This window comes from Oryza glaberrima, chromosome 8 (assembly GCF_000147395.1).
Source record: "Oryza glaberrima chromosome 8, OglaRS2, whole genome shotgun sequence".
In the NCBI taxonomy this organism is placed as follows: Eukaryota; Viridiplantae; Streptophyta; class Magnoliopsida; order Poales; family Poaceae; genus Oryza; species Oryza glaberrima.
In genome coordinates this window covers 19,870,714-19,894,697 of record NC_068333.1, presented here as the reverse complement: position 1 = coordinate 19,894,697, position 23,984 = coordinate 19,870,714, and the positions used below count along the sequence as shown (strand labels likewise).

The 23,984-nt window shown below is 43.4% G+C and overlaps 3 protein-coding genes across 4 annotated transcripts; 2 read left to right on the top strand and 1 right to left on the bottom strand.

Moving 5' to 3' along the window:
- Positions 1-3,049: 3,049 nt before the first annotated feature.
- On the top strand, positions 3,050-3,880 carry LOC127782635 (germin-like protein 8-13). Its single transcript, XM_052309905.1, has one exon. The coding sequence runs from the start codon at positions 3,076-3,078 to the stop codon at positions 3,733-3,735; it is 660 nt and encodes a 219-aa protein (XP_052165865.1). The 5' UTR covers positions 3,050-3,075; the 3' UTR covers positions 3,736-3,880.
- Positions 3,881-6,377: 2,497 nt separating this feature from the next.
- LOC127782975 (12-oxophytodienoate reductase 7) lies at positions 6,378-9,862 on the bottom strand. 2 transcript variants are annotated; one of them, XM_052310268.1, is made up of 5 exons: positions 9,640-9,861; positions 9,385-9,525; positions 8,552-8,682; positions 7,371-7,553; positions 6,378-7,276 (listed from the first exon to the last, which is right to left on the bottom strand). In XM_052310268.1, the coding sequence occupies exons 1-5, from the start codon at positions 9,726-9,728 to the stop codon at positions 6,636-6,638; spliced, it is 1,185 nt and encodes a 394-aa protein (XP_052166228.1). In that variant the 5' UTR covers positions 9,729-9,861; the 3' UTR covers positions 6,378-6,635. The 2 variants fall into 2 exon arrangements, with proteins under 2 accessions (XP_052166228.1, XP_052166229.1); XM_052310269.1 differs by lacking the exon at positions 9,385-9,525 and having other exon boundaries at positions 9,640-9,862.
- Positions 9,863-20,911: 11,049 nt separating this feature from the next.
- LOC127781261 (uncharacterized) lies at positions 20,912-23,270 on the top strand. Its single transcript, XM_052308196.1, has 2 exons — positions 20,912-21,159; positions 22,410-23,270. Exons 1-2 carry the CDS (start codon positions 21,066-21,068, stop codon positions 22,994-22,996), a joined length of 681 nt encoding a protein of 226 aa, XP_052164156.1. The 5' UTR covers positions 20,912-21,065; the 3' UTR covers positions 22,997-23,270.
- Positions 23,271-23,984: the final 714 nt, after the last annotated feature.

The window sequence follows — 23,984 nt, the reverse complement described above, 5'->3', positions numbered from 1 at the left end:
GGTCATAGTGCTTGCATGAGCTCCAACAGTTCATTTTTCATTGATAAATGATAACGAAAAACCACGTAGAGTGTCTTGGTAGTTTCGGCTGGTTAACCTATCCTAAGATTTTTAACACAGTTAAAGCATCCGCAGCAGCTCCTCTATCCGGACATCCATCATGTGTTTGGCGTATGGAGGTGAAAAATTGTGCTCCAACAGAATCTCCATTACACACGCCATTTTTAGAGGTCCTCCAAACCGAGCCCTTCACAAGCCAAAAATGACAGTTCTCTCTCCTCACGCCATCCACAACTACCAACCTCGCGCCACCATATGGACTGCATACCGTGGGAGAGAGGAGGTGCATACCGGATTTGGAGGTGGAGATCGCCGGAGTATAGGCGGAGAGGCAGCGGATCTAGCAGTGAGGTCGCGGCCGTCCCCGCCGCTCGGGGTCTCCACCCGCGCCGCCCCTTCGCCCAGCCGCTCGGGTCTCCGCCTACGCCGCCACTCTCTCCGTCCGCGGCGCCCCTTCGCCCAGACGCCGCTCCTCCATCCACGCCTCCCCTTCGCCTGGCCGCCGCTCCTCCGCCTGCGCCGCGCCGCTGCTCTCGCCGCTCGGCCCTCATCCTCCCCATCCTCTCGACTATAGAACGGATATACTAGTGAGGAAGATTTTTTTTTTAATGTGGCGAGAGGTGAGGCATGTGAGCAGTGGTAGTTGAAAAATATAGTAAAACAGGGGCGGGTCCAAGATTTTGAGGTTGGGTATTCGAAATGGAAAGGGGGTAAAAAACAAATTTTACAACACGAGCACAATATTTGGTATCTATGATCAACAATGTGGTATTTTAGGACCGCTTATTGAATTAAAACTTGTGACAAGGTTTTTAGCAATTTCCTTGATTTATTGTGATATACTTTGTAAAAAAAACATATGCAGTACAATCATACAAACCAAGTATATATCGATTATCATCATGCCATCACAACACGGTTAATGTACAAATTAGGCAACCATGCAAATTGGGTTTGGATTTGAGGGAGCCAACCTGCTAGGCTTTTTGTTGGGCTTCTTTTGATCAATAACATTTATTTTCTTTATTTCTCTGCATACATATGAAATATGAATTTTTTCTTCTAAAAATCTTGGGTATTCATTTGAATACCCTTGAATTGAGATGGGCCCGCCCATGTAGTAAAATATAGGATGTTAGTATATGGAGGATGTAATATGAATGATCTGCTGAAGTGAAAAATAATATGGAGTAGGATGTTTTTTATGACCATCTAAATGGGAGTATGGAGGATGAAATTTAGATGAGCTGCTGCCTACTGGGGATGCTCTTACACGGATGACCTTGAGGTTTAATGGTCTCTTTGATATATACGCTCTATATGGCTCTTTCTTTAATGAGTAAATTACACTAGCGGTCCTTAAACTTGTAATGAGGTTTCACTTAGGTCCACGAACTTATAAAAGGAGTCTCGAGATCCCTAAACTTGGTTTAATGTATCATTCCGATCCAAAGCCTCGTTCCACCGTGGTCTTGCCTACGTGGCATGCCACGTGGACGATGACATGGACTTTTTTTTATTTTTTCTACTTTCTTCCTTCTTTTTTTTCTCCTTCTGCCACTGGCCCACCTGTCAGTGGGCCTCTGTGACCTCACCTTCCCTTCTTTCCTCTATCCTCTCTCTCTCCGGCCAGTTGAGCGGGACATGCGGTCGGCGACCGAAGCGGTGACGGCCAGGGTGGCCGGCGAGAAAGGAGCAGCGCGTGGGCGCCAGCCGACAGCAGGAGAGGAGCGGCACATGTGCACGGGCGGCGGCTGGAGAGGAGAGGAGCGGCGCGTGTGCGCGGCCGGTGGCCGGCGAGAAAGGAGCGGCGCGCGGGCGCCGGCCGACGGGGGGACACGCGTGCATGGGCAGCGACCAGAGAAGAGAGGAGCGGTGCGCGCGCGGGGGAGGCGTCACCGACCACGCCCGAGAGGAGAGGTCGCCGACCGTGGCCATGTGTGCGGGGGGAGGCGTTGGCCATAGAGCGCGCGAGCTCGACGGCGGAGATGAAGCCGTTGCCGCCGGCGGCCTCCCCGCCCCCTCGCCTGGCGCTGTTTTTGCCACCGACCTGCTTTGCCGGCCGGCCGGCCGCCCCCACTCCGACCCGCCCGTCGCCTGCTTCGGTCGTCGGCCGCCTGTCCCGCTCAACCGGCCGAAGAGAGAGAGGAGGGGAAAGTGAGGTCAGAGAGAAGAGGATAGTAGTGATGCCCTGACCCATAGGTCCCACACAATTTTTTTTTCATTTCTTTTGTTATTGTAATGCCATATCAGATAATGAAGACTAAGTTAATTCGACACGGTGATGTCTAGCGAAAACCAACTTCAAAACCACCAAAAGAAGTTGTTTTGCACCCGTTTTAGTAATTGGTAATTAAGATATAGGGTATTGTGGTTAAGTGATACGAAATAGATTGGACCAATATTATTCCTAATACGAAGGAGTTGGCATTGTGCAACCCAGTGACAATCCGCCCCCATTATGTTCAGGCCCAACACAGACAATTCAGGCGAGCCCAATGGGGTCACCACCCTAATGATGGCCCAACTTGTGAGCCCCCTTGCCTTTCTCAGCCTTCCACCCTCCAACCCAATCACCAATGGCTCCGCTCCGAAAATCCCCTCAGATTACAGCCGGCCGGTGCCGCTACCGCCGCGGCGACTCGCCGGCTGGAGCGGGCCCCGTGCATCCGCCGTAAAAATGACGAACGCATCAACCACCAAGGGGGAAGATAGCACCTGGAGAAAAAAATCTCTTCATCTTCATTGGCCGGCGTGTGATCGTCGTCGTACACTCGTACCCGTCTTGCAAAGTTGCCAATCGTCAAGGCCTCGCACGGACGCGCGCTTCCCTGCACACGCAACCAGCAAAGCGTCGTCAACTTCCCGCACGTTGCTCTGCTCGTACACCACACCTCCACACCTACACGCGCGCGCGCGCATGCATGCGCAAGCCCCGTCCTTCCCGTGTATAAATAGCCCAACAATACACCACTGTTCAGTCATCTCATCACCTAGCTACAGTAGTAATCCACCATGTCGTCGACGCCGCTGCTCCCGGTTCTCCTCTCCACCATGATCCTCCTCTCCGCCGTCTCCACCACCACCACCGCGCTGACGCAGGACTTCTGCGTCGCCAACCTGCCCCTCGGCGCCGACACGCCGTCGGGCTACCAGTGCAGGCCGGCGGCGACGGTCACCGCCGCGGACTTCTACAGCGGCGCCCTGGCCAGGCCGGGGATCCTCATCAGGCCCTTCAACACCAGCCTCGCCTCGGCGTTCGTGCAGCAGTACCCCGCCGTGAACGGCCTCGGCATCTCCGCCTCCCGCGTCGACATCCTCCCCGGCGGCGTCGTGCCGCTGCACACCCATCCGGCCGGCTCCGAGCTCCTCTACGTCCTGGACGGCGCCTTGGTCGCCGGCTTCATCTCCTCCAGCGACAACAAGGTGTACTACAAGGAGGTGAGCAAGGGCGGGATGTTCGTGTTCCCGCAGGGCCTGCTCCACTTCCAGTACAACACCGGCGACACGACGGCGGTGGCGTTCGCGGCGTACAGCAGCTCGAACCCCGGCCTGCAGATCCTCGACTACGCGCTCTTCGCCAACAACCTGCCGACTTCCTACGTGGTGAAGGGGACATTCTTGGCCGAGGCCGAGGTGAGGAGGCTCAAGTCCAAGTTCGGTGGCAGCGGCTAGCTAACTCGATCGTCTAGCAAATTAATAGCCATATTATATACTCGATCGGCAGCCGGCAGGGTTTGGTCGATCGTGGTGTCTGGTGTGAGAATAATTTCCAGTAGTTTGGAGTCAAATCATGAATGGTGTCCTCCATTTTAATCTCCTTTGGAATGTCCCAACGACAATGCTCCCTCCGTTTTTAAGTACTCATAACTGGACACCATCTTATATTATATTAATTTAAACTTCAATCAGTTGTTTTTTCTTTTTAAAAAATGATATAAGTACTTGCAAAGATAACAAGTTATCAATGATGTTTTATACCTAAACAAGCGAGTGGTATCTAATAAACTATCATCTCGTTATTTACATATCATCCAAATGGTTATAGAAATGTAAAAAAATCAATAAGATAGATTAATATGTGATAAATCACTCTATAAATATACAAGTTAAAACACACGGAAGTAGATATTTACTATCGGAAATGTGAAGTGAATATTTACTATCGGAAAGTGGATATTTATCCGTGAACACCTCCTCTATTTTTTTAATGTTTCCGATCAATTTAGGAGAGAAAACACATGAAATGACTAGGATACCTCGGTGTCTACCTAGTTCATATGGACCTGGTTAGGTTCAACCCTGTACAACACAAGTACACAACTGATCCCCATCGCGCACATCTAAGGATACTAGAAGACAGTCACTTCCCGCATGGTGGCGACAACTAGCTTTGCCTACATGAGATAGATCCATGAAGATGACACGCTTCGAGATGGAGGCAAAGCCGCGTGGGCGTAGTGGCAAGCCGTGCCTCTTCGTGCGCATTCAATACTTTGTATGCGTATCCAGAGAGCAGCACTTCGTTAGAGGCTGCTAGGGCGTAACTTACATATGACTAAGTAGAAAGGTGATAGTGTAATTGGTAGCGCTACTAGGGCGTGAAGGTGAGGTCCTAGGTTCAGTTCCCATGCTTTGAGTGTGCTTGTCTTTTATTTTCTCTCTGGTCCACGAATCTCAAAGCGCATATGATGGCCCAAAATTCGAAAGTTCTCCCACTTGTTCTCTGGTGCACAAATCTCAAAGTGCATCTAAGAGCAAGTATAATAGTAGGCTATAAGTCGGCTAAATGCTGAGGTGGAGGAGAGAAGAGAGGAGAGAGAGGAGAAGCGGGCTGTAAACTTACAACCGGCTTAGACACAAGAACCAAGAAACTCTGTAAGAGAGACAAGTGGGCCATGTATTAATTGTAAAGAGCTAACTATTACTCCCTCCATCTACTTTTGATAGTCATATTTCATCTTGGCACACAGACCAAGGATAAGTAATTCTACTTATCATCCATTTAAACATACTACTAGCCATTTCTCTTAAACAAGCGATTCATTAATATTTACATTTCTCGATACCCATGTAGTCAATCTTGTGTGGAAGAATGGAGAGTCATGCATTAAATCCGAGAAAGTCATTAAGAGGATAAGTTGTTGAATTGAAATATGCCTTAAAAAATAAACTTTTTAGATTTAGAAATATGACCATTAAAAGTAGATGGAGGGAGTATATGGGTAGGCTGAGAGAATTTGAAAGTTCTCCCACTCTTTTTATTTTTCGACAGTGTTTCCCCAAAAGTTCACTTTTACAGTGTCCCTATAGCTAAAATCACAAGCCGTTGTCCACTTCCAAATATTGACTTTTCGACAATGTATGTCTTCTTTAAAAAAGCTAAAATCACCAAGTTAGAGTGTCCTGTGTAATAAATTTTAACTTTCAGTTAAAGTACTTCGTCAATTCGCACTCTCTCTCCGGGTGCTAAACTATTCCATAGCGTACATACGTAGGTATCACGGCCTCTAATAAACGATGAGGAATTTTGACGGCTACATTATTGTACGCATATAAAAAATCATCAGGCGTGACAGTTACATGATCTATAACGAAGCATTTTTTTTCCATCTACTCCTTCGTGGGTACTGCACGAAGAGCACGGATAGACCCATGCTATAGCTAGCCGCTTAGAGCAAGTTTAATAGTATAGCCCATTACTAGCTCCAAATCATCTATAACCAATGTAACAGCTAATTTATACAATAGTGCTTAGTATACTATTAATACCTGGTCCCACCTATCATACACACATTATGTCTTATAGTCCGTGCTGCAGCTGGCTACAGATCTGTAGCCCGCTGCTTTTCTCTCTTTTTCTTTATCTCTTTAAAATATGTTTATTGCTGGCTTATAGCCTACTATTGTAGCGTGCTTCGTTTCTTCACGCTACAAGTACAATTCAGAAATAAATACTGGGAAACAGCAAGGTTAGCTTTAATAATTAGAGCACGTTTTCCACCAGCTCCTATCTGATCACCCTCCTGAAGTGTCATGATGCAGACTAGGCGAGGGTGTCTGAATTTTCCTTTAATCTTCAGAAGTTCAGACATCAGAGTAATTCCTTGTGCATCGTAGTTTAAATTTGTCACATAAAAGAATAGATAATGCAAATATGGGAGAGGTGAATTTGAGATTGGGTTTTGTGAGCTTGTGATTCGAAATTAGATTTGAGAACGGTGTGACAAATACGATTACAACCATATTCACGTTGCAATCTTGACCATATGAAGCCTGCTTGGTTGATTTTTCCCATCAAAATAACAGTTACTAACTGGTACGATGCATAAATCTGCTAGATAACTGATATGAAACATTATGCAATACACATATAGATACAATCTGTGCTGATGACCCAAGGTTTACATAGGCTAGAGTAGCTACTGAATCAGCAATGGATCATATCAGATTTGGTGAAAGAATAAATTACCGTCAAATTAGGTCCCAAAAATAAGCTAAATCACCTCACCGTTGCCCTTTATTTTCCTTACAATACACAATCGTATCCTTGATTTACTTATCCCGCAGTACATTTACATCCGCGACTTAGGCTGTCCGAGGAACGGATAGTCCGTGTAACCCACGACAGGATCGGGCGTGTAGAATGTCTTACGCACGTACTTGTTCAGCCCGGCGTTCAGCCTGAACCGCTCGACCAGGTCCGGGTTTGATATGAAGAGCCGCCCGTACGACACCAGGTCGGCATCGCCGCTCTCCACTGCTTCCAACCCAAGCTCCCGCGTGTAGCCGCCACTGCACATGAATGTGCCCTGGTACGTGCCCCGGAGGGTGCGCATCAGGCGGCTCTCCTCCTCGGCACTGCCATGCTGCCCAGACTCGGTCTGCCCGTAGGCGGTGTACCGTGGCTGCGTGACGTGGAGGTAGGCGAGCCGCCCTGACTGCTGCTGGAGAGCATTCAGCCGCTCAACAACGGCCATGCCGAGCTTAATGGGGTCTGAATCATAGGCGTCAAGGTGATCAATGGCTGGTGATATCCTCACCGCGACTCGGTCTGCTCCAATGGCAGAAACCACAGCCCTAGTTACCTCAAGTAGGAACCGGCAGCGGTTGGAAAGTGAGCCACCATACTCGTCAGTGCGGTCATTGATTCCATCCTTTAGGAATTGATCAATGATATAGCCATGAGCACCATGGATCTCAATGCCATCAAAACCTGTACATGTGATTCATCTCCATATCAGAAAATCGGTGAGATTTCCGATGGCCCATGGTTGGACTGATTGCAAATTTGTGTGTTGCATCTTTACCTGCTTCAATGGCATTAATGGCGGCTTGACGATATTGTTCGACAATTTCAGGTATTTCCGATGCTGCCAGGCGCCTAGGTTTAGGATACTTGCCATAGGAGCCATCAGGCATCAGTATTCTCCATCTTGCTGATATTGGCTTATCAGTTGAGGATATTGGTGCAGCACCGTTTGGCTGGTATACTGAAAGGTGAAAAGGCATTGGTCAACATTTGAAGTGAATTTGTTATAAAAAAAAAAGCTTGAAGTGAAGACTAACACATTTGAATCAGTGCATATTATTAATCATATGAACTCTGATAAAGAAAAATAAGTACCACTACTGGATGTCCCTAGTAACAAGTAACAACATGAACAGAGCATAGGTACAGACATAGAGTTGCAATTAGGCCATAATTTGTTGAAGAAGGAAATGAAAAGGGAAATAACATATTTCATCTATCTCATTACACAATACAGTGTGACTGTTTTTGGTAGTGCTTTTTTTTTTTTTGATCAAGGACTACATGGCCCCCATTTCCATTACCAGAAATGAAATTCAAATTACATAAAAGGAAGAAGAGGTTAAAAGAGCAAAATACAGCAAGAGAGAGGGATAGGCATAGAGGGTCTGGGACAAACAAGGTGAACACAGGCAATTACTGAAACAGACCACCCCTCATTCCTATCCATGATCACTGAGCCCAGCCAAAAAAAACTACCTAGGTTTTTGGTATTGCATTGACTAAGCATAATTTAATTCAACCTTTCTTCCTTTACCCCTTGAGAAGAAATGAATCTCGAGAAAAACAGGGAACAGAGTTACTCCAGATTCAGACAAAAATACACCCTTTTTCCACATGACAAAGCATCCCTCCATTGATTTATATAAGGCAGGATTTTCAGAAATAGTCAAATTACAAGTGCATTATTGTGTATAGTTATACCAAGAGAATCGTATTTCAAATGCTTTCACAGTACGCGTTTTATAGCTGTAAAGGATACAGTCTATCAGAAATCAATGGTCAAAGATCTATCTTGAAGACTTTTTGAAATTAAAATACACCTTAATAAAAATCAAAGGAGACAGTACTAAAATTACCAAGGCACAGGACAATGATATATAGCTAATACAACTTTTGGTAATTTAATTTAGTGGAACTGCTTTATCATTCTAACATACTATGAAGCTATGAACATACCTTGGTGAGAAGCTCTGCCTACATGCCATAACTGGCAGAAAAAGATGCCTCCCTTGGCATGAACAGCATCCACCACCTTCTTCCATGCATCAGTCTGCTCTTGATTGTATATCCCAGGGACATGAGGAAACCTTCAATAACAACATTCGCTACTTAATATGCATATTCTGAGTTATGACATGACAGTACAGAAGTGACATAAACTTGCAACAAGTTCATCAGTACCGGGTATCAGAAGACTGTCTACATAACTCCAAACATATAGAGCGTGACAATATATCATAGACAGTGAGGGATATCTTATTTTACTTTTCAGGAATGTGTCTAGGATATGTCTTAAGTTTGCAGCGGCGGACACTAACATTACTTGTGAACTCAGTGCATCTCTCCCAAATTTACTTACAATTTTGATCTTACTATCTAAGACTATAAGGCCATTCATCATAGCATCCTATGTAGCATGCTCCAACAACTCCTATTGAGACAGGGTTAAGAGGAGGAATCTAATTTGGCATTTTGTACTGCCCATCCAAAATATTGTGTGAAAGATAAACCCATGTCAAAAATACAAACAGCTTAATACTCTTTTGTGTTGGCCATAACCGCCACCCACTAATAAAAAAAATAAGAATATTCCAACCCCACTTGATGAAAACTTAACACTACCCTGCCAAATATCCAGTACCAAATCATCCTAAAAAGACAATTTTGTTCTGATGCTACTCCTGCCAGATTTAGCAGCAATAAAACTAGTCGAGCGCAGGAGCATCAAAGCATGTGCCAACAGATCGTGAAAGCGCGGAAAGGGGAGGAGGGCGAAGCGACGAGATTACCCCGGGCCAGCGGGCGAGACGACGGTGCCCTCGGAGATGAGCAGGCCACCCTGGGTGGTCCGCTGCGCGTAGTACTCCGCCAGCGCCGGGCCGGGCACCCCGCCGATCGCCCTGCACCGCGTCATCGGCGCCAGCACCACCCTGCCACCACGTCCACGCACACCACACCCCGTAAACGTAAGCAAAAGAAGACCTCGAAAATCCCGAGCGCAGCGAGACCAGACCACGGGGGCGGGGGGGCGGCGAGCGGCTCACCGGTGGTTGAGGCGGAAGCGGGGCATCTGGTACGGCGAGAAGAGCGGCGCCTGCTTCTGCCGCTGCTGATCCGGCGGCGGCCGATCCATCTCTCCCGCTGCTGGATCGCGAGGAGGAAGGGGAAAGCGTGGGGTGGTGGTTGTCACTGTGGAAGACGGGGAAAATGGCGAGTTGGGGAGAGGGCGGAGGAGGGGAACAGGTGCGCGAAATGGGAAAAAATAATTAGGCGAGGAAAGGGAATAGGGGGGAGGAAAGATGCGCGCAACTGCGGAGAGGTGGGAGGTGTGGGGCCCGCGCACGCACTAGGTTGGCACGGTCGTCTTCGCGCGAGGTTTGATTTCGGCATGTGGGACTCGTGCATTCGTGTGCTGGTGAGTCCGGCGGTGGACGGAGGCAGTCTCCAAGATGAGGATACCACACTAACCACGGTCGTGGGGACAAGCTTGTGCAGGAGGCGAGCGGGGGTTGAGCCTAGCTTGATTACTATAGTTATCATCATCAGCGCTCGGTGACCGTCGTCACATATTTATCACCGTACACCCATTATTATTGTCTCTTCACTGTCTGGCTAGATCTGACTTGGATTCAGTCACCACGTTTACATATCCATCACATCACCGTACGTCCGTTATCGTTGTCTCTCCACTGTTCGGCTATATTTGGCTTGGATTCGGTTGCTACGGGTTCTTTGTCACTAGATCTAATCGACTGCCACCGCCATCGGTTCCCCCCTTTGCTATACTTTTTCCTCTCAACCTCACCAACGGCCACCGCCTCCATCTCCACCTCTTCCTCGACCCCTACCCCCAATCGAATTCGCCATCCTCGCTATTCTTCGTGTGGCCGCCTTGGATGGATCCACCATCCTCGCCGCTACCCCTTTAGCCCCGGTAACACGGAACTCCTTGCCACCAAATCCAACCACCATTCTTACCGTTGCACTTGCAGACGGACAACAGCGAGCAGCGGGGCATTGAATGGTTCATATGTACCATAATCTCTCGCGCAACATATTAGGCTAGCTTGCAAACAGATAAAATATTTTTTAAAAAGATAATCGATGAAATCTTTACAATAAATGTTGTACACGTGGGTAGGCTTGCATGTGTGAATGCATCCTAGAGGTAACATTTACTCACTGCCAATAATGGACATGTTATCTATCCTCGCACCATCAACTCTCGTGTATATATTCCCCACTTCACATCACCAACCCTACACTCCATTGCCATTGTCGCCGCAACAGCGCCCATCTTTTCATCATGTATTCACCACCTCATTGACACTTGTCTCGCTCGTGATTCACCTTCCCCACATCATCTTCCTCCACGAGCCACTACTCTGCTTACAACGTCATCTCCTACCGCCACAACAAAGCAACAATTAGTCCAATCATCTAGTTAGGGAAGAGCAATTCTATCTCACCTTCTTCATCATCATCAAGCACTAGAGCCAATCGGAAAATGAATCTCAGAGTGCCCAAGAATATGGAGCCTCAGATATCCCCAAGGTAAGAAATTTTACCAACCACTCCTTATAAATAAGCCTTATTTGTGTATGGACTATTTGGGATTTGGGAGTGCCATTGGTTCATAGTGGCCACAAGAGGTCGTTACCGTATGTACGCCTAGTCACCACTAGTCTCCTTGACTCAAAGCTAGGTTCTTTTCAAAGGTTCCCCTAGTAAGTAAAACGAAATGATGGATCAGCACGTGAACGATTAAATACTCACTATGTTTCATATTATAAGTCGTCTTGTCTTTTTTTCTAGTTTTTTTAAATAAATAATTAAGTTTATAGAAAAATATAGTAATATTTTCAATACAAAACAAAAATATAATATATTAAATGATAGTTTTAATTATACTAATTTGGTGCCATATATGTTGCTATATTTATTTTATAAATTTGGTTAAATTTAAGAAAGTTTGACTAAAAATAGTCAAAATGACTTATAGTATAAAACAGACGGAGTATTAGCTTAAAAAACTTAAAAAAATGGATGAATATGATTTTTGAAGCAACTTTTATATTGATTTTTTTTTGAAAAAGTTGAGAGTGAAGGATGTCTGGTTTTTGTGGTTTATGGGGTAATTTGTACTATCGCTATAGTTTAGAGGTGTAATTCGGAGTTTTTCCTTTCTTTAATCTACTTTCCCAACTCCACCTACCTCGTTTTCCTCGTGTGGCTGCCGAAACTACTAAACAGTGTTTTCTTTAAAACGTGCGTGTGGAAAAGGATAGAGTAGAAGTTAGGAAAAGGTATAAGGCTGTGTTCTTTAATGGAAAAGGTCTAAATTACCCCATGCATACAGTTGCAGTACAAATTATCCCCTTAATCACGAAACCAGACATCTTTCACCCTCAATTTTTTATACTGGATGAATTACCCCCCTTGACTCGCTCTTGAGTGGTTTTAGTTCTACGTGATGCATAAAAACACTTTAAAAGCGAGAGGCCCTCATGCCATATACGTTTTTTTATTCTTTTTTAAAAGGTTTAAACCCATAAATCAAAATGGGCCTCACTGCTTTTTAATTTTTTTATGTTGACTGGACTGACACGTGTACACCACATAGGACCAAAACCTTACAGAGCGAGTCAGGGGATAATTCGTTCGATATGAAAAACTGGGGGGAAGGATGTCTGGTTTTGTGAATTAAGTGTAATTCTTATGGTTTATAGGGTAATTTGTATTTTCACTATAGTTTAGGCGTAGAATTCTTATGGTTTAGGCCCTCTTTGTTTAGACTTATAAGCCAACTTATAAGTCGAAAAGTCTAAGCCAAAACAAACAAATAGCTTTTTCATTTGGCTTTTTTTGAAGCCATAAGCCACTCTAACACTATTAAGCCAAAAGTTAGATTGGAGAAGCTTTTTTGGCTTATATGAGATAGATGTATGACTCCACCACTAAACTTAGGACATTAAATCCACTGGCTTATAAATCATATAAGCCAATAAGCTGATTTAAAAGTCTAAGCCAATAAGCCTAAGCCTAAACAAAGAGGGCCTTAATCTACTTTCCCAACTCTATCTTTCTCGTTTGTTTTTCCTTCCTTTCTTTAATCTACTTTCCCAACTCTATCTTTCTCGTTTGTTTTTCTCTGATGGCTTTTTAAGCTGTTAAATGTTGTTTTTCAAAAAATATCTATAAAAATATTGTTTTAAAAAAATCATATTAACTATTTTTAAGCACTCTACTTTTTACTCCTACCTAGTGTGTACGTGCTTCGTGATCCGTCGCCGTGTCGGATTATCACAGCGGCGGAAACCGCGTTTACCGAATCCGACTCTAACTTCACTTCCACTTGTCCGCGTCGATATACTTCGTCCAGGGCGCCACCTCCCGACACCGACTGCCTCGTCGCGGGCGAACCTACGCGCCGGCGCGACTCATCAGCCGCCGGCGGGTCGCGGGACAGCACAGCGATGGCCGTGGGCGTCCTCAACGCGCCGCTTCCGCCGCCGATCTGCCGGCCGGCGTCCTGCCACGCCGCTTCATCCCCTCCGTCGCTTCCGTCCGGTGCCACCGCCGCCACGTCGCCGCCGGCGCTCTCCATGGACGAGTTCAACGAGAAGTTCTTCGAAGAGTACGGCTGCGACCTCACCGAGCTGCTCTTCACCGAGGAGGAAGTCCGGGTTCTGATGCTCGAGTACGAAGCCGAGAAGGCGCACCTGCTCTCCCACGGCGAGGTGAAGGAGACGGCGCCCGCCGAGCAGGTGCCCGATGCACCGCGCCCCAGCAAAAAGGCGCGCGGCGAGAATGGCAAGGCGGCAGCGGCCGAGAATGTGGAGGTCCAGACGCCGCCGCCACCACTTGTCGCCGATGCACCGCGCCACAGCAAGAAGAGGAAGGCGCCACCGCCGCCGTCACCTCCCCGAGAAGAGGAGGCCGAGGACGCGGTGTTCCAGACGACGCCGCCGCCGTCGCACAAGAAGGTGGCGGAGCGCATCCTGAACCGGCGGTTCTTCCCGCCGGACCCGTCGCACGGGGGCACGATCCTGTGGTGCCTGTGCCGGGAGCTCCTCCCGCGTGGCGGCCCCCGCTGCGCGCTGCACCAGAAGGCGCCGTTCCGGTCGTGGATGTCGGAGCAGGGCTACGTCGAGGAAGCCGGCGGCGCGGGCGGCTGGGCTCTGGTGCCCAAGCTGTCCGCGGAATGCGGGCGCAGCCTGTTCCAGCGGTACGCGCGGTGGCGCCGCCGCGCGTGGATGCCGACCCGCTTCTTCCTGGAGACCACCCAGCCGCCGACCAGGACGTGATTGCGCTGCGGGAGGACGACAGCTTTGATGCTCGCAGGGCGCCGACATGGCCGACATTGGCACTGCTCCTCCGAGATCGATGCCAGGTTGCCTACAACCATGGGCTGTGTTAGTCTGAACTCTGAAGTGTGGAGATGGAAAGGAACATGCAAATATGCATTTATATATGCTCGAGAGACAAAATGAATTGTACTTGTGGTGACATTCCATTTTGCTTAGTATCACTAGTCACAAAATCAAAGCAAAATTTGATATGCTGAGAGATATATTTAGTCTGTAACATCACAATTTGATGATGTATACTCCTCTGGAAATTAATCATGTTTGGCATGAATTAGTCACTAGACTTGTAAAAATGTCACACATGGTTACTGAGAAATGTTACTGCATTAGATTCCTGCGTTGCTTTTTTTAGACCAAGTGATTAATTAGCTGCTGCTACGTGTAGTTCTCAACAAATACTATAGTTGATTTGCCATAAAGCAGGCAATGCAAAAGTAAAAGTGCAGTGATCGAAGGTCCTCTAAGTCTCTAACAGTCTAACTAGCAAGAGGCAACCTGATGATTGTTGAACATAATAGCACAGCAACTTACATAGGACAGCCATATCAAATGACGAAGAGGGTTTTGAAGCTTTATTGCTCCAGTGTTAGCCTGAACCTGTGCAATTGTGCAGGGCCACCTCGTGAACACGGGCGGCATAACACTACTGTTTCATCCCCTCGAAATTCTCTGTTCAACCGCGTTTCAGATATAGTTTAGCACAATGCTCAGTTTATATTAGGAGTGGTAACAGAGATGACAAGAACGGGTGATCTGTACGGTGAAGGTTGAAGAAAAAGATTGAGTTGTACGTGGCGTGCCACTAAGACGTTGTTGAATGTTGATTGGTGACAAACTTTGGTCATGACTGCAACTCCTGTAAGATAAAATAAAAGAGATATTATCCTTTTCTTTTGTTGTTTTTTTTTTACGGAGGGAGTATTATCTTGAGTTCACATGGCATGATGTATAGCATTTTATTTCTAGTTGTGACTTGAGTTCACATATGATCTTCTATTTCTAGTTGTGTAATATACGGCTTGGCTCATAACAACTACGACTTTGCGGAAATTCAGACAATTCTTCTGCAAACTATACACTGGCGGAACTGAGTATCTACCAGTGCAGTTTCGCCAGACCACTGCAGATTGTGATTTGGGAGAAAACAAAAGGAATTACATGCATTTTTCTGTTTAGGATCTCCGGCTTTTAACAATTCAAAACAACAACAAACACAATCCGACGCGGCGACGCCCATCTCGCCAAAATTAACTAACACAGATCACAAGGCCCATCGATGGACCAAAAATTCACACCGATCACTCACATTCTGAAGGAGTGAAGGAAGGAGATCTACTCAATGCCTTTAGGAAACTCACCGGGAAGAAGTTGGTGGCCGAGGGTCACCAAGTAGCGGAGGAATTGGTGCATTTAGTCGCCGCGCCCGAAGGAGATGGTTAGTACTCGAAGAATTGAACCGCCGGAGATGGCCATGGCCCTGGTCGCCTGCGGCCATGGTTGGGATGGCGCGTCAGATGCTGCATGCTCTGTGCAGCGAAGGATGTGGGTCGGGGGTGTTTCCTCTCGAGGAGGCGGGTACGGCCGCCGGCGGCCGGAGCCACGATTTGTTGAGGTTTTGGGGAGGTGGGAGAGGAGGATAGGCTCACCGTTCGATTAGGTATAAGCGGCTAAGATCACATCTGGCACGAACAGCGCGGTAGGTAAATTTCCTGATGCGCCCTTTATAATTGTCAACTCTTCAAAATATACTTGGCTGTGATTGGAACACCTCTCCATCGTATTCCGTACGCACATTTTTTAAACGGCTAAACGGTACGTTATTTTGCAAAAAAAATTTATACAAAAGTTGTTTAAAAAATCATATTGATCCATTTTTTTTAAAAAAAATTAGCTAATACTTTATTAATCATACACTGATGGACCGCTTCGTTTTTCGTGTTTACAGTGCATGTTGGGAACATGCTATTCTGAATACACCTTGGACCTCTACCGAACCTCTGTGCCTTTTGGGCAGGCGGTTCAGATTAATCATCAACAGTTCAGATCCGGGAGATATTTAACTATTTATCACTTTTAGATGTGACATTTAACGATTTAATTTTTAGTGCTGGTGTGGAGATATTTAACTATTTACCATTTTTAAATGTGGCTATTAACTATTTGATATTGGACTCATATGTCGTAGGTACATAAGCACACACGTGTTATGACAATATATTTTTTGTGTGTGTCATCCTTGGGTGGTAAATATAGGTCGTAAATAGTTAAACGCCTAATAAGTGGCAAAATAGATTGTTTTTCCATGGTTCTTTTTTAATGTAAGAACTTTACAGAAATTTCACATAATTTAATTAAATCCTGACAAAATCTCTATAAATTCTTCCATTTTGAAGAAGATTAAGAGAGGTGACATGACAGCGTCCGTTCGTTGGTCATTTAATTGTCTCACTAGCGCTGCCCCCTCATACTGTACTGACAAACTGATAATACTCCATTAGCATGCACGGTTCAGGTAGTACTCCTAGTTTATTACCACTGTCGTCGGTGACATTGGTTAGGTTATCAATTTGTCAATCATCACGGACAAATTAAATCCTCGTCGGAGGCCCGCGTTTGTTCGGATATCGCAGTCCGTAAAACCGTAAACATGACAAAAAGAACACATTATTGCTGCCATGTGATGTGCAGATGTGCTAAGCTTGTTATTGCAAAATCACGGCAGATATAGGCGTCGTTTGATTTTGCAGTGTTTGCGTTCTTAATTTAAGAACCTGCACATGGCATGCACCTACCATTTGGTCCTTTTTTAAATTTCAGTGTGTTTAATTTCACAGCCTCATAGGTAACGGCAAATAGATTGCAAAAGGTATCAAATTGCTACTACAGGAGTAGGATAACAGATTTGACTAGCTGATGCAAACTTACCCCAGAAAAGAATACTTCCTTTCGCTTATTTAATTTTAATCTGCACAGGTACTTACGGGTTACGGCTCCATGCAGATAACATGGGTAATAAAGTCTGTAAATTCTAACCCCTCTTGAATGTGTAAACGAAGAATAAAAATGCCTCATGAAAATCTCACTTACCATATTATGCGACTAGCTGTGTGATACCATCATCTCTCTTTTTTTTTTAATAAGAACGTACATATATAAAGCTAGTAGCGTCATTGAACGTTCGGTGAAGACACGTCGGTACGTCACATCATAAAGTGCCCTTAATTAATCAAATTAAATACAAACCGCAGATCATTACAAGTGAGATCGCACCGACGATTGAGGGAACCAGGGCAAGGTAATTTAAGTTATTCAATTCAATGAAATATCTTAAAAGACTAATGATACACTTAGTTTTATTGACTTTCTGGTAGCGGTGAAAATGGCTTGAAGTTTTCTAATGGTATCTGCTACATTGCAGTTTTGTATCGACTGCTTTATTTAGATTCTGAATTATTTGAAAATGGAATGGAAATGCTATTTTTTTAACTTCTTGGAAAATTCTGGATAAACACGATACAAAACAATATATCACAGACAACCCATTAAAAGACACCGTATATTTATGATAACCCATCAAAATAAAAAAAAACAGTATACACCACAACCCATCAAGGAAAAAAGTTGTAACCATAATATTTCCAGTTGATGCTAAAATATTATTACAAGGTATTTAAATTAGTTGCTTATTATTTTGAATTTTCACTAATAAATGCATATGACGTTAATTTATAATGTGAACATGACCTTGACTAATAATCTTGTGTACCTAGTGATAGGTTGATTTCGAGGTTTTATTCTAATAATTCTGTTTGCAATATTTCCTAATGTTTTAATAGTATCAATATCATTTTTGTTTCCAACTCTACCATTCCAGTTCATTTCTAAGAAAAAATGGTAACGTGATAGTTTGAGCATTTCTCCAACAATTTTCATCCTAGTAGTAGAAGGTGTAGTTTTTGCGGGATTAAGTCTTCCATCGTTTGGTTATTGACTTGTACTCGAGTTTTGAGACCTTATTCTAGGGTAATTTTTTAGTCGAAATATATTTTTCAGTCTTTAGTTTTACACATAAATAGCTGGGTGGCCCGCGCAATTGCGCGGCTAGCACCTAAACAAAATCATATATTTTTCAGTATGATTTTACTTAAATTTTATTAAATAGCTATCTCGTTGTTTTAAGACTTTGAAAGACCACATCTTATCATCCCCGTATTTCTAATTATATAGTTTTTAAAAGTCAAACCAGCTACTACCCCTTACTTCTGTCATATCCTTCTTTATTTGCTTGCTTGATCTATCACTATTTCTATTCATTCTCCTTTAAACCTTTAAAAATCAGATATTATAGTTTTTATAATTTCTAGAAGTCCCGTCAAACACTGTTATTATACTCCTCTATGGGCCGTCAACTGTCTTTTCTCTATATTGTTATTGGGACTTTAAAAATCAAACATAATTATCGTTCGGGTTCATTTTTTACTTTCTAAACTCCCACTAAACTGTCAGCGGCTTTGCCATTGTTTTCCTTTATGGCATACCCACTGCCTCCCTTCTTTATCGTCATTGAGATTTTAAAATTGAACATGATTATCACTGTGTTTTTTTACTTTTTAGAAGTTCCAAACCTTTAAAAATTGGACCTCGTAGTTTTTAGAGTTTATAGTCTTGTTGGTTTCATTTTTATAATTTTTAGAATTCCTGTTAAACGATGTCACTATACTCCTCTACGGCCCATCCGCCGCCTACTCTTTATTGTCATTGGGATTCTAAAAATCGAACATAACTATTGTTGGAATTCATTTTTTATTTTCTAGAAGTCCCGCCAAAACTGTCAGCGGCTTTGCCATTGTTTTCCTTTATGGCACGCCCGCTGCCTCTCTTCTTTATCGTCATTGAGATTTTAAAATCGAACATGACTATCATTGTGTTTTTTTTACTTTTTAGAAGTTCCAAACCTTTAAAAATTGGACCTCGTAGTTTTTAGAGTTTATAGTCTTGTTGGTTTCATTTTTTATAATTTTTAGAAGTCCCGTTAAACGATGTCACTATACTCCTCTACGGCCCATCTGCCGCCTACTTTTTATTGTCATTGGAATTCTAAAAATCGAACATAACTATCGTTGGAATTCATTTTTTATTTTCTAGAAGTCCCGCCAACCGTCGGCGGCTCTCCTATACATCCCGCCCGCTGCTTCTCCTTTTTATTATCATTGAGATTTTAAAAATCGAATATGATTAGCATTGGTTTTTTTTTTTTTACTTTCTAGAAGTCCCGGCAACCGCCTTGATCGATTGCTTCACGGGCTAGCTGTCGTCCTTCATTTCAATCATTATTAGGATTCTATTTGGTGTTTTATTAACAGTTTTTATATGTCGTATCAACCGCCACCACTCTACTTCTTTATAGGCATGTTACTTAATTAATCTCGCCATGTGTTTTCGATGGTATTTTCTTTCAATAGTTTTGATTTTTTATCACCAATTTTAGTTATTTATAAATGGTATTCCAAGTATTTTTCTTTTTCTAATTTTAGAATTTATTTTATTTTTCGTATTGTGTTCTTTTGATATTTTTATTTTTTATTTTCAATTTCAGTTGTTTCAAAATTGTATTTCTACTTTAACTCTCTTTTTAATTTGCCTAATTTCGGATTTTATTTTGTTTTTTCTTTTGAATTTTAATTAATCTACTATTAGGTTGTTATATGCACTATTATTTTCAACACTGCTTATATTTAATTTCGAATTTAAGTTAATTTTAAATTGTATTCCTTCTTGAACTCTTTTTTCCTTTTTTTTTTTCTAATTTTTGATTTTTTAGATTTTTCATTCCGAATTTTAATTAATCTTGTATTGGATTTTTATATGGACTCTTATTTCAATATTTCTTATTTTTAATTCCGAATTTCAGTTATTTTTAAATTGTATTCCTACTCGAACTCCTCGTTTTCCTTTTTCTAATTTCGAAATTTATTTTATTTTTATTCCGAACTTTAATTAATCATGTATTGGGTTCCTATATGGACTCCTCTTTCAATATTGCATATTTTTAATTCCGAATTTCAGCTATTTTTGAGTGTATTTCTATTTGGACTCTTCTTTTCTTTTTCTCCGATTAATGTGGGAATTTCTAGCCTCCACAGCGAACGTGATTATGTATTTTTGGCTTGCTAATTTTTGACTTGGTTATGTATTTATTGGCATGACAATACTGATACAATTCGGAAACGGCAGAGTTTGATCAGGATTGTTTTGTCTTTCAATGTTTCTAAAAGTGGTGTGAATACGCGTATTCCCAAAATATCGTCCATTTCCAATATGATTATGTTTTTCTTTTCTTTCTTTTTTTTTTTTGACCGATTGTACATTCCGTTTCCAGATTAGGTTTTCCTTTTTTTGTTTGTTTGTTTCTTTTTCTTTTGTTTTAGATAGATTGTCCGATTCCGTTTCCAGTAGTATGATTAGGTTTTCCTCTTTTTTTTTTACCGATTGTCCGATTCGAGTTTCTTAATTTGCTTTTTTTTCTCTTCAGTTTTTAACTAATCCTAATTTAGTTCTATTTTTCTTTTTTCTTATTTTTTGGATTAATTTGAGAATTTCTAGGACATGAGAGCGAACGTGAAGGCTCCTTTTTCTATTACTTTAAAGGTATAATAATAGATTATTGTTTTTTGCTTCCTTTATTTTTATTATCCTTGTCAGCTGTAGCCCATCGAATTTCAACGGTTTCACTTACCTGCATGTCCCACGTGATTGTTCTTTCTGTTCCTTTTTTTATGGGATTGTTCTTTCTGCTTGAGGAAATTGAAGGCTGCCTTCTAACTGAAAATAGTCGGCGGGGGTATTATTGGAAATACACTCATCCACGCCAACGGCAACGACGCCTCACACCGTCACACGGAACGGAAGCCGCACACACTCACTAGCGAGCACGAGAGAGAGAGAAAAAGGCTTTAAAGAAAGCGAGCTCGCAGCAGATCGACCGGGAGAGATCACAAGCTGAGAGCTCTGAGCTCACCTCACCCAAGCTCCAAATCGTTCCTCTCCTCTCGCCGACACGCACGCCCACCCAGCTTCATCGGATCCGGCACGCGGCGACAATGGCGGCGACGACGACGATCCCCGCGCGGCCGCTGCTGGCCGCCGTGCTGGCGGCGCTCCTCCTCTCCGCCGCCTCGGCCGCCGACAGCAAAAGTACCGTCTCTCTGACTCTCTCTCTCTAGAGTAATCTCTGTAAATTTACTGAATTCTGCTGCTCTTGTCGCTGCATTTCCGAGCGCTCTGCCCGCGCATGCTCCGATTCGGGAATGGGGCTTTGCCGTTTTAGCGCGCTGTGGCGGTTGGATCTGGGTCTGGGGCCTGCTGGTAGCTTAGCTTAAGCCCGAATTGGGATCTTGGGGGGAATTGGGGGTGAGGGTCAAGGGTGGACTCTGCGCCATTTGGGGCAATTGGCCAGTTGGGGTTATGGAGAAGTGGAGATCGCTGTGGAAGAAGCAGCATCCAGTGATGCGTGTCTCTGTTTGGCATGTAGGGAAAAGCTGCATAGTGTGCATAGTTGGTTGATCTCTTCATCGAGTGAGCAAATGGTCCACTAAACTGAAGTCTGCATTTGCAAACTGTTCATCAAGGTTTTGAGAGGAAGACGTTATGAGAGCAGTAGTTGAGGCAGTGTAAGTTGTAAGGCTCTTTTTTTTTTTTTTCTGAAATAAGTCGTAATGCTTGCTAAAAAAAGGGCTGGTTCTTTTTGTTTTTTTTTGGGGGGTGGGGGGGTGTCATGAGATGTCTTCGAGTAGTAGATCTTTTCTGGAAAAATGGATGCAAAGATCTTCTCAAAATTTTTTGACAGCATGATAGAATCTGATAACGTAAAGTGGTGCATGTGCCTTTCATCTATGCACCACAAAACATTTTAAATTGAAATAATGAAACATTAATCGATTGGTGTGGCAGCAAAAAACAAAATGGTTTTCACATTGTACCTTATATTTTATCATATGTTACTAGTTATGCTTAAAATTTTGATATGAATTAGCATACATCTTACTAATTACAGATGTTATTGCAAGTAACACCAGTTAATTGTAAAACACTATTACTCAATACACACACTGTTGCTAATAATGAATGCTGGTATTATAACATCTTTAATAAACAAAATTCCCAAAAGTAAGCACATTAAGTTTGATACTAGCATGCTCAACTTTCACATTGGTTGCTGCTTTCTCCATTGAAAAATGTCTGGACTACTGATCATTGCTGATGGAAATTTGCTGTACTTCCCTCCACATTTACTGTAGGCTTATTAATAAGAGTTTAAAATTTTAAGTTAGCATGCATTTGTTGGTTCCAGTGTTGTGATTTTTTGCTTGTAATCAAATGGCCACCCAATCACAGCCTAATGCATTTGTGTACCAATTCCACCTCTTAACTGATCTCCTTTCCAGATAACCCTGCCGACCAGCTCGTGGCATTGATCAACAGCAACCGCACTGCCAGCAAGGCATCTACTCTTGATGATAACCAAGGCCTAGGATGCATTGCTCTGCAGTACATTAAAGCATACGAGGGTCAGTGCAACCAAGTTGGTGAAAGCAAGAAGCCTCCGGAGACCAGCTTCGCTGAAACATTTGCCCCAAATTGTGGCGTCCAAGCTGCAACACTCACCAAGATCACCGGGAGGCTTCTGGCTTGCCAGTCTAACTATGCAACCCCAGACCAGGCGTTCAACTTCCTGGTTAATGATGCGAAGAGCATTCAGGTACTGCACAGCAAGAACCACACGGAGGTGGGAGCAGCTGTCAGTGGCACTTCTGGCGGCGGGCCGTACTTCTGGTGTGTCTTGTTCAGCAGCGGGAAGCCAACCACCAGCTTCAAGGTAGATGGTGGAGTGCCCAAGTCTGTCCGTCCAGGATGCTTCAGTGGCAACAACGACGATTGCATGGGTGCCAATGCTGCAGTTTCGATCGGTGCAGGTACATGGAGACTGGTGGCTGCACTACTTTTCTCCGCGGCTTGTGTTTTCGCTTTGTGAGTTTGAGTAGAAATGTGCTGTTGCACCATTCTTTTGCTCGTCTTGGACCTGGTTTGGAATTTTGCTTCTGAAAACCAGTAGAACACTCTTGTTGCTGCCGCACTGTTCTTTTCCTTTCTTAGCAGCTGAACTCTGTCAGGATTAAAGAGCATTGTTTTCTGCACTTATAGATGATGAATTACCTGTGCAGGCTGTTCATCTGTTGTATTTATAGTATTTATCTATTCAAATGTACTCTTTGGAAAATAATTGTGATTGTAAGATCCTTTTGATCACTCTTGTCTATTCCCATCGGATGCGCTTTCTGCAGCAAGTGCCCTGTTGTATCTTTTTTTTTTATAATGGAAATGAATTACATCTCCGGTTTCTATCATAAGACACACATTTATAAGTTTGTTAAAAAAAAGGTAAAGATAAAAATAAATCAAAATGAGAAATGGTGTGCCTGTTGTATCGGTACGGAACTTGCCATTGATTGAAAGAGAATTAACTGAGAATGTTATTCCGAATGAGATCCCTTGGACATTTCATAGGGAAAATATGGGAATGGTAAAGTAAACATTTGCTCCATGAATATTTTAAGCCTAATTGCTCCATAATTTGACAATGTGGTGCTATATTAAACATTTGCTAATGACAAAATAATTAGGCTTAATAAATTCGTCTCGTGGTTTACTGACGGATTTTGTAATTAGTTTTTTTAGTGCCCAAACACCCATGCGGCACCCTATATAATATCCGATGCGACAAGCCAAAACTTTACACCCCTGAATCTACCTGTTTAGTTCCCACGCAAAAACTTTTCATCCTGTCACATCGAATGTTTGGACATATACATGGAGTATTAGATATAGACAAAATAAAAAACAATTACACATATTGTGTGTAAATTGCGAGACGGATCTTTTAAGCCTAATTGCTTCATGATTTAACAATGTAGTGCTACAGTAAACATCTGCTAATGATGAATTAATCAGGCTTAATAATT